Below are 14,616 nucleotides of genomic sequence, written 5' to 3'. Positions count from 1 at the left end.
GCCCCCCGGTCAGGAAAGAAATTTCTCCACTCTGGAACGTCACTCCCTTCCTCTGCTCCTTAATACGTGGGGAGCCCGGGCAAGAGGGAAGGGAACCCGCTGATCTGTTTACATGTTCCTTCCTCTGGAGTGAAACCAGGGGCATTTTCTTATTTAATTTTTAATGCCCTAAATCAGACGGTGCCCGTTGCGTTAACCTCTGTCACTCCGAATGGAGCTGGCCTGATAACCACTGTGGCAGGATCGATTTTCCCTCCGTCACCGCATCAGCATACGTCTTTGGGATCCGTCCTCCAGATTGCCCGGGAACGTCCCATTAAAGTTAATGGGGATGAGTTGCCCCCACGTGGCGACGGCTCCTTCCTGGTGGCTCTTCGCTTCGTGCGCCCCAGTGAAGTGTCAGAGACAAGTAGAAATACTTTTTTCTAATGTCAACTCCTCAAAGGGCAGCCTGGGACTCGACCCCATCTCCAGGGCGCTTCCGATCACGTCGGCAAGATAGAGTAAACATGCTGGAACGATGTCAGTGCAGCGCGGGAGGTGACCTCGCCAGACCGCACGGCCCTGGCTGTCGGCCGCGTGGGGGCAGCGAGCCTGGGACGGGGCAGGTGCCAAGCTCTGCAGCAGGGTGAGGGGGCCGGGCCTGAGCTGCACCTTGAGTGGATCACGTTTGGGTACCCGGCGTGGGAAGCAGTGTGCGTCGGGCTGGGAGGGGAGAAGGAGCAGGAGAGAAGTCCAGCCTGACCCGGGGAGGGAGGGGTGGGTGATAAGGTTGCATGTTTTAGATGGGGTCAGGTTCAAAGAAAAAAATCGAAGGTCTCCGGGGGGTCAGAGAGGAATCATTTCTTCTATATACAGGCCAGACATCCCTCTTGCCCTGCCCACTGCCACAGAGGTGGCCCCAGAGAGGGAGCTTGCTGTCCAAGGCTGGGGTGTGGCTCCCAGGACACCCTCGGCTCCACAGACCGCCCCCCGCCCCCCACAGTCCCTCCGGCGCAGTGAGGACTGTGGAGCCGGCCTCAGGCTGTCCGAGTAAGAGCCACCAGCTGGCTGCATCCTCCTGCTCCCCACGCCGCCCACTCCCACTTGCTTTGTGCTCACCCCGACACCCAGCACCCTCTCTGTGCTCTGGTTTCCGGCTTCCTCACTGCCAGTGGAAATCGGGCAAACTGTCCTGTTGTCCTGTGTAGACCGGACTCGGAGAGAAAGAGGTTTCCATGAAGATTTTTTAAAAGACGTTACGGATTATATTGATGATCCAAGTTCCCTCTCTCTCATATCACATGGATCAAAGGGGACCAGCGGAACAACCTTCTGCTGTTCAGGTGGCCTCATCTTTTCATACTCTAAGCTTAGTAAGTTTGAAGACGCTGCCGGGGGTTCCTCTCGGGGGACGCTGAAGATTACAGGAGCAGCCCAAGTAATGAGTGCGGGCCGCAGAGAGAACCGAGGCAAGGCGTTCTCTGCAGCCGCGTTCAGGCTCTTTGCCTTGCAGAGCACTGTGTCCTTGTTTATTTCTCTAGTTGGTGTCTGACCAGCCCAGGCCCCACCGGGAAGGAGATGCATGTTCTAGTTTTGACCGTCTGCGTGACGCGATGCCGTGTCCCGGGCAGGCTCTTCTCTTCTCTAGGTTGAATCTCCCAGAGGAGAAAGGATTGAAATGACCGCTGAGGTTCCCCGCAAACCCCAGGTCGTGCGGAGCCCTCTGTTGAGGTGCCGGTTGGGTCTCTGAGGCCTCGGGGTGGCCGGGCGGAGCGGGGCAGATGCGACTGTGCCTTGCGCTCCTGCACTCTGCACGTTCAGCAGAACCAGCAGGGTCGCGCCTCTCTTTCCTAACCAATTTTCACAATTCATTCATTTGAAATGTGGCTAAATCTGCACTTAGTCCGACGAGTTCCAGGTCTCAAATAGAGAGAAAAAACTCATTAATCATTAATTTGGACCCCCATGGTTATACAGAGTCTGTGACAATTTGTTTATCTCTGAAGGAGCTACTTAGAGTTTAACAAGAAAATTGTCGGGGTGGGGAGGAGAGTGTTTGACCTTTCAGAAGAGAGGCACTCCACCTAGCCTCCCCCTGCGTACAAGTGGGGCGTGTGCAAAGTACGTGCCGCTCTTATGCGTCCCTGCAAGGAAGGCTGAGTGCTTCCTTGTCTGCAGACTCAGGGCCGGTGGGCCAGGCCCCCAGTCATTCCCCCTGGAGACCCCTTTCCCATGTCAAAATGTTTTCTGTAACACCCACACCCTCAGTTACTAGAAGTTGGATTTTTTAGCGTCGTTGATTGAGAAGAAAAGCTACTCTGAATTCAGTAAAGTTTTTAAATAAATCACGATAGCATCTATGCACACATGAAAAATAGTGCTGTCTTGCTGAGTCGCGGTGTTCATTCAGTCTGTAGACGGCGTTCGGGCACATATGAATCCCAGCTCCCCTTCATCCCGCAAGGTCAGCGACCTACCGGGTGGAAACCCTTGGACTAGAAGTTCTCTGAGGCTGGAGGACCTCGGAGTCCTGGAGTGCTAGGGCAGGAAGGAACCTCGGGGGTCATTTCAGCCACTCCCACTTGAAAGGTTCCCTGCCCTCTGTTCGTGGCCCTTTGATAGGGAACCAAAGGGGTGGCTGTTCCGTGTAGACACACTTGATGCTGCCGCAGGCTGTCCCCTCGGGGGCCTGGATCAAACTCCGCAAGCTGCTTCCCTAAAGCCCCTTACCAGGTGTCTAAGCCTGTCCTCCCACGGTGGAATGACGCACGATGACTGCATCGCTCTGCGTGCGAGTGGCTGATCCCCACAGGAGGCAGGAGACGCGAGCTCCAGTCTTCCGGCGGCTTGCTTGGCCAGAGCCACCTGGCAGGGCTCTCTCGGTTCACCTCTGCCGCGGGCCACACCAGACACCTTTCTTGCCCTTCTCTGTGGCCAGAGGGAGTAGGGAAGGGAAGTGGATGGGCAAGGAACGTTGCAGATGAGGGAGAAGGGAACGGGGGAGGGTATTACCTTTAAAGCGGTCCAGAGCTGGGGGTCGCTGGGTCCACAGATGGGCTCGGGGCCCTGAGGACAGCCTGAAATTATAGCCAGTCACCATCAGGGTATTTTTTCTGGGGAGAGAACCTATAACTTCCATTAGATTCTCAAAGCAGTCCCTGAGGCAGCAAACATTCAGGACCCCCGGCCCGGAATTCCGACTCCTCCCTGACTCGGGCTTCCCACTCTCCTGTTACCCAGAGCTGGCGAGCTGTTACCGTGCTAGCCCAAGCCTGAAGTGTAAAATACCAGGTGCTCGTTACACCTCGATGATGGAAACTTGGTCTGCTTAGCGAGTCACGCCAGACAGATGCCGGGAGCACGGCCCGATTACAGACGTGGCCTCCTTTGTTCTCCCACGCAGGGCCCGGCATGGCGCTCCCCACGACGCAGCTCGCTGTCTTCTCCCTCCTGCAAGCCGCCCTCGCCCTGAACCCCGAGGACCCCAACGTGTGCAGCCACTGGGAGAGGTGAGTGTGAGACTCGAGTGGCCAGGCACCCCGGGGGCGCACCCTGGGCGTGGCGCGGTGGGGACAGAGGCAGTCAGGAGATGCAGCAGTGCCCACAAAGGGCCTGTGTCCATCTGGGGAGACCACCACGGTGCCCAGAGCAGGAGGGAGCAGGGCAGAGTCTGTCTGAGCCCCAGGGCTGGTTGGTGGGGTCCAGGTGGAAGCAACTGACGTGAACTGCCGTGACAACGCGCTGCCCTGACCCACCCCGCTTTCGTGCTCCGAGCCATTGCACAGATGAGGGAGAGGCCGAGAGGGGCTCCGTGCCTGTCCACGGCCAGACGGGGTGCAGTCAGTGGGGGATGTGGGCCGTGGATCGGGTGTCTTGCTCTCTGATGCTGTGATGCCTTCCTGGTCTCCCAGGCCTGGCAGCATGGATGTGTGGCCAGCAGCCTGCCCTGCAGAGGACAGGGGTGGGTGGGTTGGGGTGGGGTGGTGGGGCGGGGCCTGCCACTTCCGGTCTGGTAGGGGCAGGGGTTGCCGGGGGAAGGGGGCCGAGGCTGCAGCAGAAGAGCTGGCTGCATTCTGGCTGCGGCACTGAGTCCTGGGGGAGCAGGCTGGGTCCCTGCAGACGGCCTGACTTTGAAGCACAAGGTTAAAGTATTGATTTTGGTGAGCCGAAGATCAGTGACCAGAGACCCAATCAGGAAAAACCAAATTAAACCCTGGAATTGATTGGGCAGGCTGACCAGGACGACTCTGCCACTTAGATGTTAATAAATCAAATGAACAAAATGAAGATGAGGGCCCGATGGGGGACGCAGATGGCGGAGGAAGGAAGGCTGGGTGGTCCGTGCGCCATGGCCGGGACTGGCCCAGCCCATGGCCGGGAACGGCACCTCACCCGGGCAGGGCTGGGCTCCGGGGTAGCCTGGATACTGTAGGCCAGGAGGGATGAGGTGTGATCCCCAGTGACGAGATGTGGGGCATCCCAACGAGGTCGAGGCCAGAGCAGAAGGCGGGGTGGGGGTGCACCCCTTTTCCATGCAGCGGGAAGAGTGCGAGGTCTGTGATGAGAAGACCTTGGTGCCCTCCGGTCTGGATTTCACGACTTCGGGGACATCTGGGAATCGCTCTGAGCCTCCTTCCACCTCTGTAAAGTGGGGAGAATAGCTGTTCTTGCCTCATAGGCTCAGGGCACTGGTCTCATAAAAGTGCCTTGAGGACCGGAAAGCTCAGTGAAACTGTCTTTCCTTGTGGACAACTCTGGCCTTTCAGGAACTGTCACACTCACTGGGGGGGTGTGTGAAAAACAGTCTCCTGGGGCCTGTCCCCGGAGATTCTGATTCAGTACTGCATTTTTCATCCCCTTGGGGTTGTGATGAATTTAACCCTTTATTCCCCAGTGGGTCAGAGAGGTGTCAGGTAGAACCCCACGTAAGTCTCTAGTTTTTAGACACCAGCCTCAGAGAACCCCTTGCATCCTCTGACCCCGTTGAGACAGGACTGCCCCTGCTATTGTCCGAGCTGTGGCTTAGCCCCGAGAATGCCTCCTCCCCATCTGCTCAGCCCGCCTTCCCCAGGGGCTCTATGCTGGGTCCCTGTCCCCCAGGAGCCTCCCCTGACGGCAGGGCCCACTCTGACTCCTCTCTTCTTTGAGTCCCATGTGTACCAGGGGATCCGTTCAATCTTAAACTCTCTAATTTCTTAAACCTGCCCAACATCGATAAATTTGGAATGTGAAAATAATTCTGAATTTCACCGGCATTTCAGGCGGATTGGGCTATGAGCCGAGGCCGTAGCCTGGATGGGAGGACAAGGAGTGAGCCGAGCAGCTAGGATGAGGTCCAGGGACCCTCTGGGCTTCTCTAGCACTGGAGGGGGAAGGCTTGCAGGTGATGCCTGGTGACATCAGGGGCCTCCTTCTTCTCAGCCTTCTCAGCTGAGCTCCGCTGCAAGTTACACATGGATGCGTCCAGCCTGTGCCATTCCAGAAACGCACCGCGGCCCCCAGAGACTGCTTAGGGGGCATTTCCCAGCTGGATTAGCACTTCTGGCGGGCTCCTCGTTAATTACGCCCTTCCACCATAAAACCCAGTGTAAAGGCCTCTCCTGGCTAGTAAAGCCTGGCTCTACAAGATTAATCTGGCTCCTCATTAGCATGTTGGCAAATGAGCGGTGTTAAACCACCCAGCCGTGAAACCAGGGGCACGCACTTCAGGGCGGAGGCTCGGGTGGGCTCAGGGTCCTGTTGCCAGACGCCTGAGCTCAGCCCAGGGCACCCCGCAGAGCCCGGGGCTGTCTCCCGTGACACCTCCACCCCCCTCTGTTGGGCTGGGGCCTTTTCTCTGGGCATCCACCGTCCCTGTCACTGCTGGGAGGGGACACTGAACCCCCAAGTGCTTAACAAAGGTGGAGAGTCCACTGTTACACAGGTCAGACCTCTATCCGCATCATGGTCGGGGAGGAAAGATCCCTCAGTGCCTAGCTTAGGACGTGAATTTGTTGCCTGTCAGCATCTATTAAACGTTTACTGTGTACCCACGAAGCAATTCCATGTACAGTATAATCTTGTTCATGTTCCCACCACCCTGAGGGAGAGAGGCTGTCACCACCCTCCTTTAATCTTGTGGTAACCACACGAAGTCCCCGGGTAAAGGTGCCATAGATGTACAGGTGAGGGAACGGAGGCCTGTGAGACTTAAATCACACGTCTAAGGACGTGCCGCTAACAAGCAACAGGCTTCAAGCTTGACCCCACGTTTGACCCCAGAGCCGGTGCACCGTCACCCGTCATTCTCCTGCCTCCCCGTGAGGCGCTCGGGAGACGCGTGGGAGCTTGGAGTCTCGCAGTTTCAGACTTGGAGGAAGCCTGTGGGAAGCCAGGGTGGCTGTGGAGCTGCCTCAGTTTCCCCAAGCTTGGCGATGACGCGGGGGTTTGGCCGTGTCTGCGTAGTCTCGTGTCTCTGAGGCATATCTCGGGCAACACCGAGGGCCTCCCCGGCCGCCTCCGTGCCTCAGAGAGACAGAACTTCCCACACCCCTGGGTCCCCTAAGCATCACAGACTGCTCCCGACCTACTGCGTCTGGCTTCCAGACCTTTGACCTTTCCGGCATCAGAGAGCCTGCGGTGAGCCCCCGGGCGGCCGACCTGCCCAGGCCCTTGCTAGTTAACCAGCCGTTTCCTCAGGCAGAGCGGACGCCCGGACCGGCCATCCGGCCTCCTGGGTAAAGCACGGGGTGAAACCAGCCCACAGGGAATTTAACTCCTGAGATCTCAGCTGGGGTCCTCTCTCCAGCCTGCACGGGAAGCTCGGGGCCTCCCCGCAGCATCCTGGCTTGAATGCCCCTCCGCACAGCCCCTGCCGGGGGCGCAGGTAGGAGGCCTGTTTGGCTTAAGCGGAGCTCTGCTTCCCTGTGGCTTCCACTCGCCCGCCCAGGTTTACAGCCAACAGGCAGATGACAGGAGGTCTGGGGGTCCTCAGTGCACCCCAACTACACTAGAGGGGGATAGAGTAGAAGGTAACGGGGGGGAGGGGAGGGGGGAGGGGACCTTGGGGAAGTCACCTGTGCGCTCTGATCCTCTGCAAAGTGAGAACAACTCCACCCACCTAAGATTGGGTGAGGATTAAAATGGGTTAAACCCTTAACGCAGGGCACTCGCTACATGTTGGAAGTTACTGATACCGCAGGCCGCCTCTCTCTGCGCCTTAGTTTCTTCATCTATAAAATGGGGCCACTCGCTTCATCTAGTTGCTCTGCAGCTCAGCTCCCCTGCATGTCCTCTGAACACCATAAAGATCTGAACAAACACAAAGTCTTTTTAAACTTGTCGGCTCTGCCTTCCAGGGCCACGCAAAACAAACCTAACCCCCCTTTTATTTATTCTATGTTAAATGAACAAAAATTTCAGGAAATAATTTGGGCCAAAAGTCAGGGATGTGTCCTGGGTCCAGTCTGGGGTCGGGAGGTTCCAATGCCGAGGGCGCCCAGGGCAGAGGGGGAGAGTGGGACGGGGAGGTCAGGGCCCTGTGGCTCCCGGCTGGGCTGCGAGCCCGGCCTCGGCCCTGCGGGCACGGCTCCCCTGGGGAGGGAGGCCACGTCCTGATTGTCGCCTCAGCCTCCCAAGCGCTGACCTCGGCTCGCATCTCTCGTCTGGTTCCCAGCTACGCCGTGACCGTCCAGGAATCGTACGCACACCCCTTCGACCAGATCTACTACACGCGGTGCACTGACATCCTCAACTGGTTCAAGTGCACCAGGCACCGGTGAGTACCTCTCGCAGGCGCAGGGCCGGGGGAAGGCGCCGGGTTCTCAGGCCTGGCTCTGTGCACGTTCCAAGTCCACCGGAGCAGGTGTTGTCGGGCACCTCGCATGTCCCGGGGCACTCGCCCTCTGCACTGAGCACCTGAGATGCTCTGCGGATAAATACCCCAACTTCCTCACCTGCAGGGGGAACTCCGAGGCATGCTCTTCACTGCATCCCAGGAGTTTCTGGTGGGTGGAACTCGAATTATCCACAGTAATGTCCTGCTTGGTGGCATTCCCTGTACTGGCTGCCTTTACTTCCCCGTCTCATCATCCTGCTCCCCTCCCAGTGTTTCCGAGTGTCACCTATTAAATACACCGCTGTCCTTTAAATCCTTGCCTCAGGGTCTGCTTCTAGGGGGAAAATCCAACCCAAGTCAGCCCCCCTCAGAGCAGAGGCATCCCCGTGCCAGAGCATCTGGCTTGGAGGACTGAGTGCAGGCTAGGATTCAGCAACCTCTTAGCACCTTGGGCAGTGCTCAACATGAACAACTGCACATGGTAATCCTGCAGCCTCGTCTACAGCCCTCCTATAAATCATGACACATTCTTATGTCACTAAGGGAGAGATGGGAGAAATGACCCTGAGGCAAGTCACTTTATTTTGGGATTCCTAATGTATTTATCAAATAGGTAATAATCCTTGCTCTACCTACCCTGCAGGGCCCAGTGAGGTCAGGAATGTGAAAATACTTTGAAAAGTGCAGGGCAGGATGGAGAAAAGTGGGAGGTATTAGACACATGTGAGGTGGCATTATTATAATACTTGAGGGATAGGAAACCAGTAGATGAGGGTAAATAAGGGAATGAGGGAGAGGCCACATGGTGGGCTCTTCTCCTAGTTGCTGAACATCTGTGTTGATTCCAGATTTCTCTTTTGCTTCCTCCTGCGAACCCAGTCCCTTTTGGGGGATTATTCAGGAAGCATGATGGGCAGCAATATGAAAGGGGAAACTAGCTCTGTGCTAAGAAGCCAAAGTCTTGGTTTTCTTTGAGATTTTGCTGCCAACTTGCTGTGAGACATTGAACACAGCTATACTGGATGCTTTAAAATCCTTGTTTGCTAATTCTAATATCTGGCCCATCTCTGAGTTGGTCTTCATTGATTGCCTTTTCTCTCATATAGGTAGTATGTTTCTTTATGTTTCTAGTGATTTGGAGCATTGTGAATAACATACTATAGAGACTAGATTCTATTATGTTTCTCCAGAGAGTACTGGTTTGTTATTTGTCTGTTTCTTTTAGCATTCAGTTTACTTATCTAAGCTCAAATTCCAAACTGTAAAAGTTCAGTGCTTTTAGCTTTAGCTAGACTGCTTGGAGTCTGCCCTCCATACTTGTAATTCAGTGGCCAGAACTTCGGGCAGAGATTTTACTAAGAATTTGGGACTCCTTCTTGGTGGCTCTCCTTTCTAAGATTTCCCTTTTCACTTTTTGCTATCTTCTCAGTCCACCCTGGACTTGTCCTGTGGTTCTTTAAACTAGTAAGGTTGTACCTCCCCTCTCCTCTCCTCCCCTCCCCTCCCCCCTCCCCTCCCCTTCCCTCCCCTCTGTCTCAGTCTGTTGCCCAGGCTAGAGTGCTGTGGCATCAGCCTAGCTCACAGCAACTTCAAACTCCTGGACTTGGGCGATCCTCCTGTCTCAGCCTCCCAAGTAGCTGGGACTACAGGCATGCGCCACCATGCCCGGCTAATTTTTTCTATATATTTTTAGTTGTCCAACTAATTTCTTTCTATTTTTTTAGTAGAGACAGGGTCTCGCTATTGCTCAGGCTGGTCTCAAACTCCTGAGCTCAAGCAATCCTCCTGCCTCGACCTCCCAGAGTGCTAGGATTACAGGTGTGAGCCACCACGCCCAGCCAGGTTGTGTGTTTTCTATCTGAATTTTAGTTGCCCAAGTGTTATTGGGCTAAATTTCCCAGGGCTGTTCCCTTCTCCAAAATGTCTACCCCCTCCATTATCTGCCTGCCTTTGTCCTCTCTCCAATGCCTTTATATATTTCCCCCCAGATTTTATAGCTGTTATTTGCAGAGAGGTTTGTCCACTAGAAACTGCTGCATCCCTTTCTTCTAGCCTTTGACTGTCAAATGAGGAGGTAGGATCGAATGCTCCCTTCCCACCCTCCAGTTCTGCGGAGTTGGCTGCCTGTGGCCCTCCTGAAAGGCCGAGGCTGAAATAGTAGTCCTGCTCCTTCCCTGAGCCCTGGCAAAGCCTGGTGCGAGAGCCAAGTTTGCTCTAAAGTGTGGCTCTGTTGGGTACTTGAGGCTAGAGCTGTCGTCCCTCACCTCTGGGGCTGGGTGAGTGAGTGGCTGCTTATTAAAATAGGCTGTATTCCTGGAACATGAATTATTTTGCTAAATTATTGAGTCGCCTCGCACCTTTCCTGATGACCCAGAGTGTGTGTGCTGACAGCTGCTTCCCAGCTTGAAAAGGAACAAGCAAGGATGGGCGAGCCAGAAGCCATGGGTGGCGACTCTCTCCTGAGAGGCTTTGCTGATACCGAGACCACCTCCCCTTTGGGAAGGCTTGTGGGTCATCCCATTTGCCGGGGACAGTGGCTGGATGACCTCTGAGTCAGTCCTGCGTCCTTCTTCATCTGAGAGACTTATGCAACCCCTGGAACTGCCGGGAGCCGCCTCCCTGTGCTGGGGAAGCGGTTTCACCTGGAGGCCGGCTTACCTTCCATTACGGGCTTTTGACAAAGTAGAGTGACCTTAACTTACGACATTCCCAAATATCACAGATTTCCCCAAAGTCCCAGGCTGTCATTTGTCATGAAGCGAGGGCTTTAAGGACTGGGGGGTTGCCCCAGCCTACAGTGCTGTAGGACTCCCTTCCCACGCCGGCCTGACCCTCCCTGGAAAGCAGGCCGTGGGCTCTTCTGAGGACCGGGCCCTGCTGCTCTGCTGCTGCTGGCGGTGGGGGGGGGGGTCCACTGGGCAGGCTCCCCCAGGGGCCGATGGGAACGAGCTCTGGCTTCTGGGCTCCAGGACATGGGGTTGAGTCCAAGTTACATCCATGACTGTGCACAGGTCACTTCCTCTCTCTGGTGTCTGCGGCCACTCCACATCTCCACTTCGACTCTGCATGTGGGGGGGGCTTTGGCTGCTAGCACCCCATTTTGACTCCCGCCTAAGGACGCAGGCCTCACACCTTCCACGCTTCCCTGTCTTACTGCTTTACTGTGGCCGTCTGCAAGGCCAGAAGGCCAGCCCGTGAGCACTGGCACAGGGCAACAGGTTAAGCTGGAGTGAGCTTTGAAGTCAGCAGGAGCCAGGTTTGAATCCCAGCTCTGATTCTCACTAGCTGTGCTAATCATTAACCTCTCTGAATCTCAGTCTTTTCATCCATAAAACACAGGGCGGGGATTTGGGGGCCAACAAAATAAAATAAGAATAAAAACTCTAAAAGAGAAATAAAGGGAGCATAACGATGGTGCACGCTTCCGGGGGTTGCTGGGAGACCGAGATGACATTTTGCCTGTAACCTCCCTGGCACAGGGCCAAGGCCAAGCACTTACGTCATCGGAAGGACTGGAACCCAGGTGTCTGGCGCCCAGTCCAGAGCATCTGTTGCTTTGTGAGCCTCAGCTTCTCCCCCTGCAGAGCGAGGGCTCGGTCCAGGGCCTTCCAGGGAAGGCACGCGGGGCTCCTGTCCCGCCGGTGTTATTTCTGGTGCGGGGAGATGAATTCGCTCTCTGAGACTGAGTTGGACTCACAGGGCGCTTTCCCTGCCTCTGCCTCAGTTCTGCAAGTGCACGGGCCAGGGCCCAGGGGCTGCGGCAGTCGGGCTTGTTGGGGTGGGAAACTCTCAGGGCTGACTCCTGCCCAGGTCGCCCCATGGGCTCCTCCAGCCCAGAGCCTGGAGGTTTTAAGGAACCAAAGAGAAGCTCACAGGCGTCACCCCAGAAAGTGTGTTCCGCAGCCCGTCCAGTTAGGAGAGACCGGGGGAAGTCAGCGGTTTGGTGAACGCCGGTTGGGAACCCTTTCTGCATCGCAGCCGCCCAGATCCCGCCATCGATTTTTTTTATTGTGTTCCTTCATATTCGAAGCCGCCATGCATTTTAAAGTAATTATTGAATGGCATCCTCGATCTAGCTCAACACAAATATCATTCTAAATGGGAGTGATTGATTTTCAATACTTTCAAGTGCTTTCTCCCTTGTGCCTTAGGATCAGCTACAAGACAGCGTATCGGCGCGGCCTCCGGACCATGTACCGCCGGAGGTCCCAGTGCTGCCCCGGCTACTACGAGAACGGAGACTTCTGCATACGTACGTAGAGGCTGCTGCTGTCCTGGCCTCCGTGGGCATGGGAGGGAAGGGGAGGGGAGGTAGGGCTCACATCCAGGTCCCCTGGGCAGCAGGCTTCAGCCGAAGGGCTCCACAAGTCCCTGCCTGTGGCCAGTGCTCAGAAGGCCTAATGGGATTTGTACAAACACGCTAGCAAGGGTTTGGCCATCAGATCAACCTTCTTGGAGGGCGGATGGAAGTGGGTTAGTCCTAGGCTTTGATGGGGGTGGGGGCGGAGTGGACGCTTCTGCAGTGGGCACTCTGAGGAGCACGGGGAAGGAGCACGGGGGACCTGGCACAGGCTAAGACCATGGTGGGTGTTCTAGAAGGCTCTGTTGGATGCAGGGAGAGCTGGATGGATACGTGGACAGGGAGTTGGATGGGTGGAAGTGGGAGAGGAAGGAAGGAAGGCAGGCCGGATCACTAGATGGTAACACCACAGTACCTAAGAGGAAGATGGCAGGGGTAGGACAGGCCAGATGGTAGGGCATTTGCAAAAAGCATTGGAGGACACTGGATAAAAGGTGGTTGCGTGAAAGACAAGCATTACCCTTTCCCCCTTTGTCTGCAGTAGCTCAGAAAGCTGAAGTCTAGTGTCCCCCGGAAAGAGGAGAGCTGAGTTGCCGGTAGCCACGGGCCCTCTGGGAAGGGCGGTGCCGTGCAGGGGGAGGCACGAGGGAGCAGGAGCCTGCAGATCTTCCCAGCCACATTGCTTTGGGAAAGTCCCGTAACCTCTCTGGGACAACGATTGTAAGGCCCTGTCCGATTCTAAGGGACCCTTTCCCCACTCACCTCCGACCGGTGAAGTGGGGCCAGAGTGGGGCTTTCCAGCAGGCATGAGAAGGTTCCCTCGACTGCAGGAGGGTGTCAGAGAAGCTGGGGGGCCCTGCTTAATGGCGGAGAAGAGAATCCACCCCCAGAGCTTCTGTTCTCTCATTTGGAGAGTGACTTTCCTCGTTAGTATTCTCCCTGCCATCGGGTGGGTGGAGTGAGCTAGCACCAGAGGGAAAATAGGGGCAGAATGGGCGTGTTAATGTTGGGAAAGAAATAACAATTTTCCCTACTGTTGTTACGTCTCCCTTAATGCTGGAGAGACTCAATTCTAATTGCGTTACCGGAATGAATGAAAAATGCTCCGGCAAATGAGTTCGCTAGTGACGGTTCTGCAGGAAAAATGCAAAGAAACACACCTAAAACAAACCCCAAAGGCCGTTCCTCAGAAGCAGGGCAGAGGTCTGAGCGAGCACAAGGCGCTGGCCTCGCCTGGGATGGGGTGACTATGGGGACTGGGAGGAGGAGAAAACGAGGACAGAGACTCTACTGCTGCTGCTCTGTCCGCACTGCGTGGAGCAGGGTCAGGCCGGGGTTGGGACAGGGAACCCATAAAGCCTCAGCAGGATGGATGCGAGTGGCCTGTCTGAGCTCAGGGCACAGTGACGGGCCCAGGGGAATCGAGAAGCGAGGTTGGACGTCAGCGTGGGGCTCCAGGACCGGACGTGCACGTTCCCTTTCCAATTTCCATTAGCGGACGGCGGCAAAGCTCTTGGAAAATGAAGGGCAGCGCAGAAGTGCTAAGTGTCCTCGTTGCACCGGGGCTCCGTCTTGCTGACGGGGAAGGGCAGCTGCGACCTGCCGACCTGCTCCTTATGTAACCGCCAGGCCACCTGCCGAGCTGGTGGCCATGGGCCGTCCACCAGGAAGCGGAGCTTGTTGAAAAGCTGGCGCTGGAAGGCTGTCCCCAGGAGAGGACGGCAGAGTTCCAGCAGCGAGACAGGGCACGGGGCACCCTGGGGCTGCTAGTGATGCAGAGGGTGGCACGGGCCTGGGTTGGACCCCGCTCTGCCACCCTCTCCTTGTCTTTGTCGTCTTCTGAGCACAGGCCGCACGGCAGGCCCGTTCTGCTCACTCTACACACACGGACACGGCTGTTCCCCACACAGACCTAAGAGGCAGGTGCCCTTATTTCCTTCATTTCATAGATGGGGAAACTGAGTCACGTAGACATTAAATGACTGGCCCAAGATCACTCAGCTAGAAAGTGGCAGGACTTGGATTTGAACCCAGGCTGTCTGGCTCCAGAGTCTCTGCTCTGGGACTGCTTGCGTGGGACGCCTCTCTCGTCGCGGACCAGGCAGGACTTTGCCTCTCTGAACCTCAGTTTCCACTCACGTCAACTGGGGACAGCAACACCCGCGTCGCCAGACACAGAGTAGGGGCTTAATCAGTGTCAGCTCCTTCCTCCGTGGCATTGGTTCTCAACGGTTTTCAGGACTGGCTTTTATTCTAATTGCTCAAAGAGGTCCATCAACCCCGTCCCTGGGAAAATGCGCACTACATATGTAAGCCGGCAGACTCACAGAGTCCTCTGCACACGGGTTAGTGGGCGCATGGCTCCCCTGAAACCCGTGTGGGGGTGCACGGTGAATAATTCCTGCCACGTGCTCATGTTTATCCGTTCAATGCACGTTTGTTGCTTCCTGCTACAAAAGATGCGGGGCGCAGATACAGATGATGGGCCCGCTGCCCTCACGCAGCTTGCGGTTCAGTA

General features: G+C 56.1%; 1 protein-coding gene across 2 annotated transcripts in view; it reads left to right on the top strand.

Annotated features, from left to right (window-relative positions):
- Positions 1–3,089: 3,089 nt before the first annotated feature.
- MEGF11 (multiple EGF like domains 11) overlaps positions 3,090–14,616 on the top strand; it is a 232,206-nt gene continuing 220,679 nt past the window's right edge. The window contains exons 1-3 of one of the 2 annotated variants that reach the window (XM_012758617.3): positions 3,090–3,491; positions 7,637–7,738; positions 11,950–12,050. In XM_012758617.3, the coding sequence (XP_012614071.2) occupies positions 3,394–3,491; positions 7,637–7,738; positions 11,950–12,050 (301 nt within the window). In that variant the 5' untranslated portion in view covers positions 3,090–3,393. The remainder of the gene's footprint in view (positions 3,492–7,636; positions 7,739–11,949; positions 12,051–14,616) is intronic. The other variant, XM_012758621.3, reaches the window with a different exon arrangement.

The sequence above is a fragment of the Microcebus murinus genome, chromosome 6, assembly GCF_040939455.1.
Source record: "Microcebus murinus isolate Inina chromosome 6, M.murinus_Inina_mat1.0, whole genome shotgun sequence".
Lineage (NCBI taxonomy): Eukaryota > Metazoa > Chordata > Mammalia > Primates > Cheirogaleidae > Microcebus > Microcebus murinus.
This window is presented reverse-complemented; position numbering and strand designations above follow the sequence as displayed.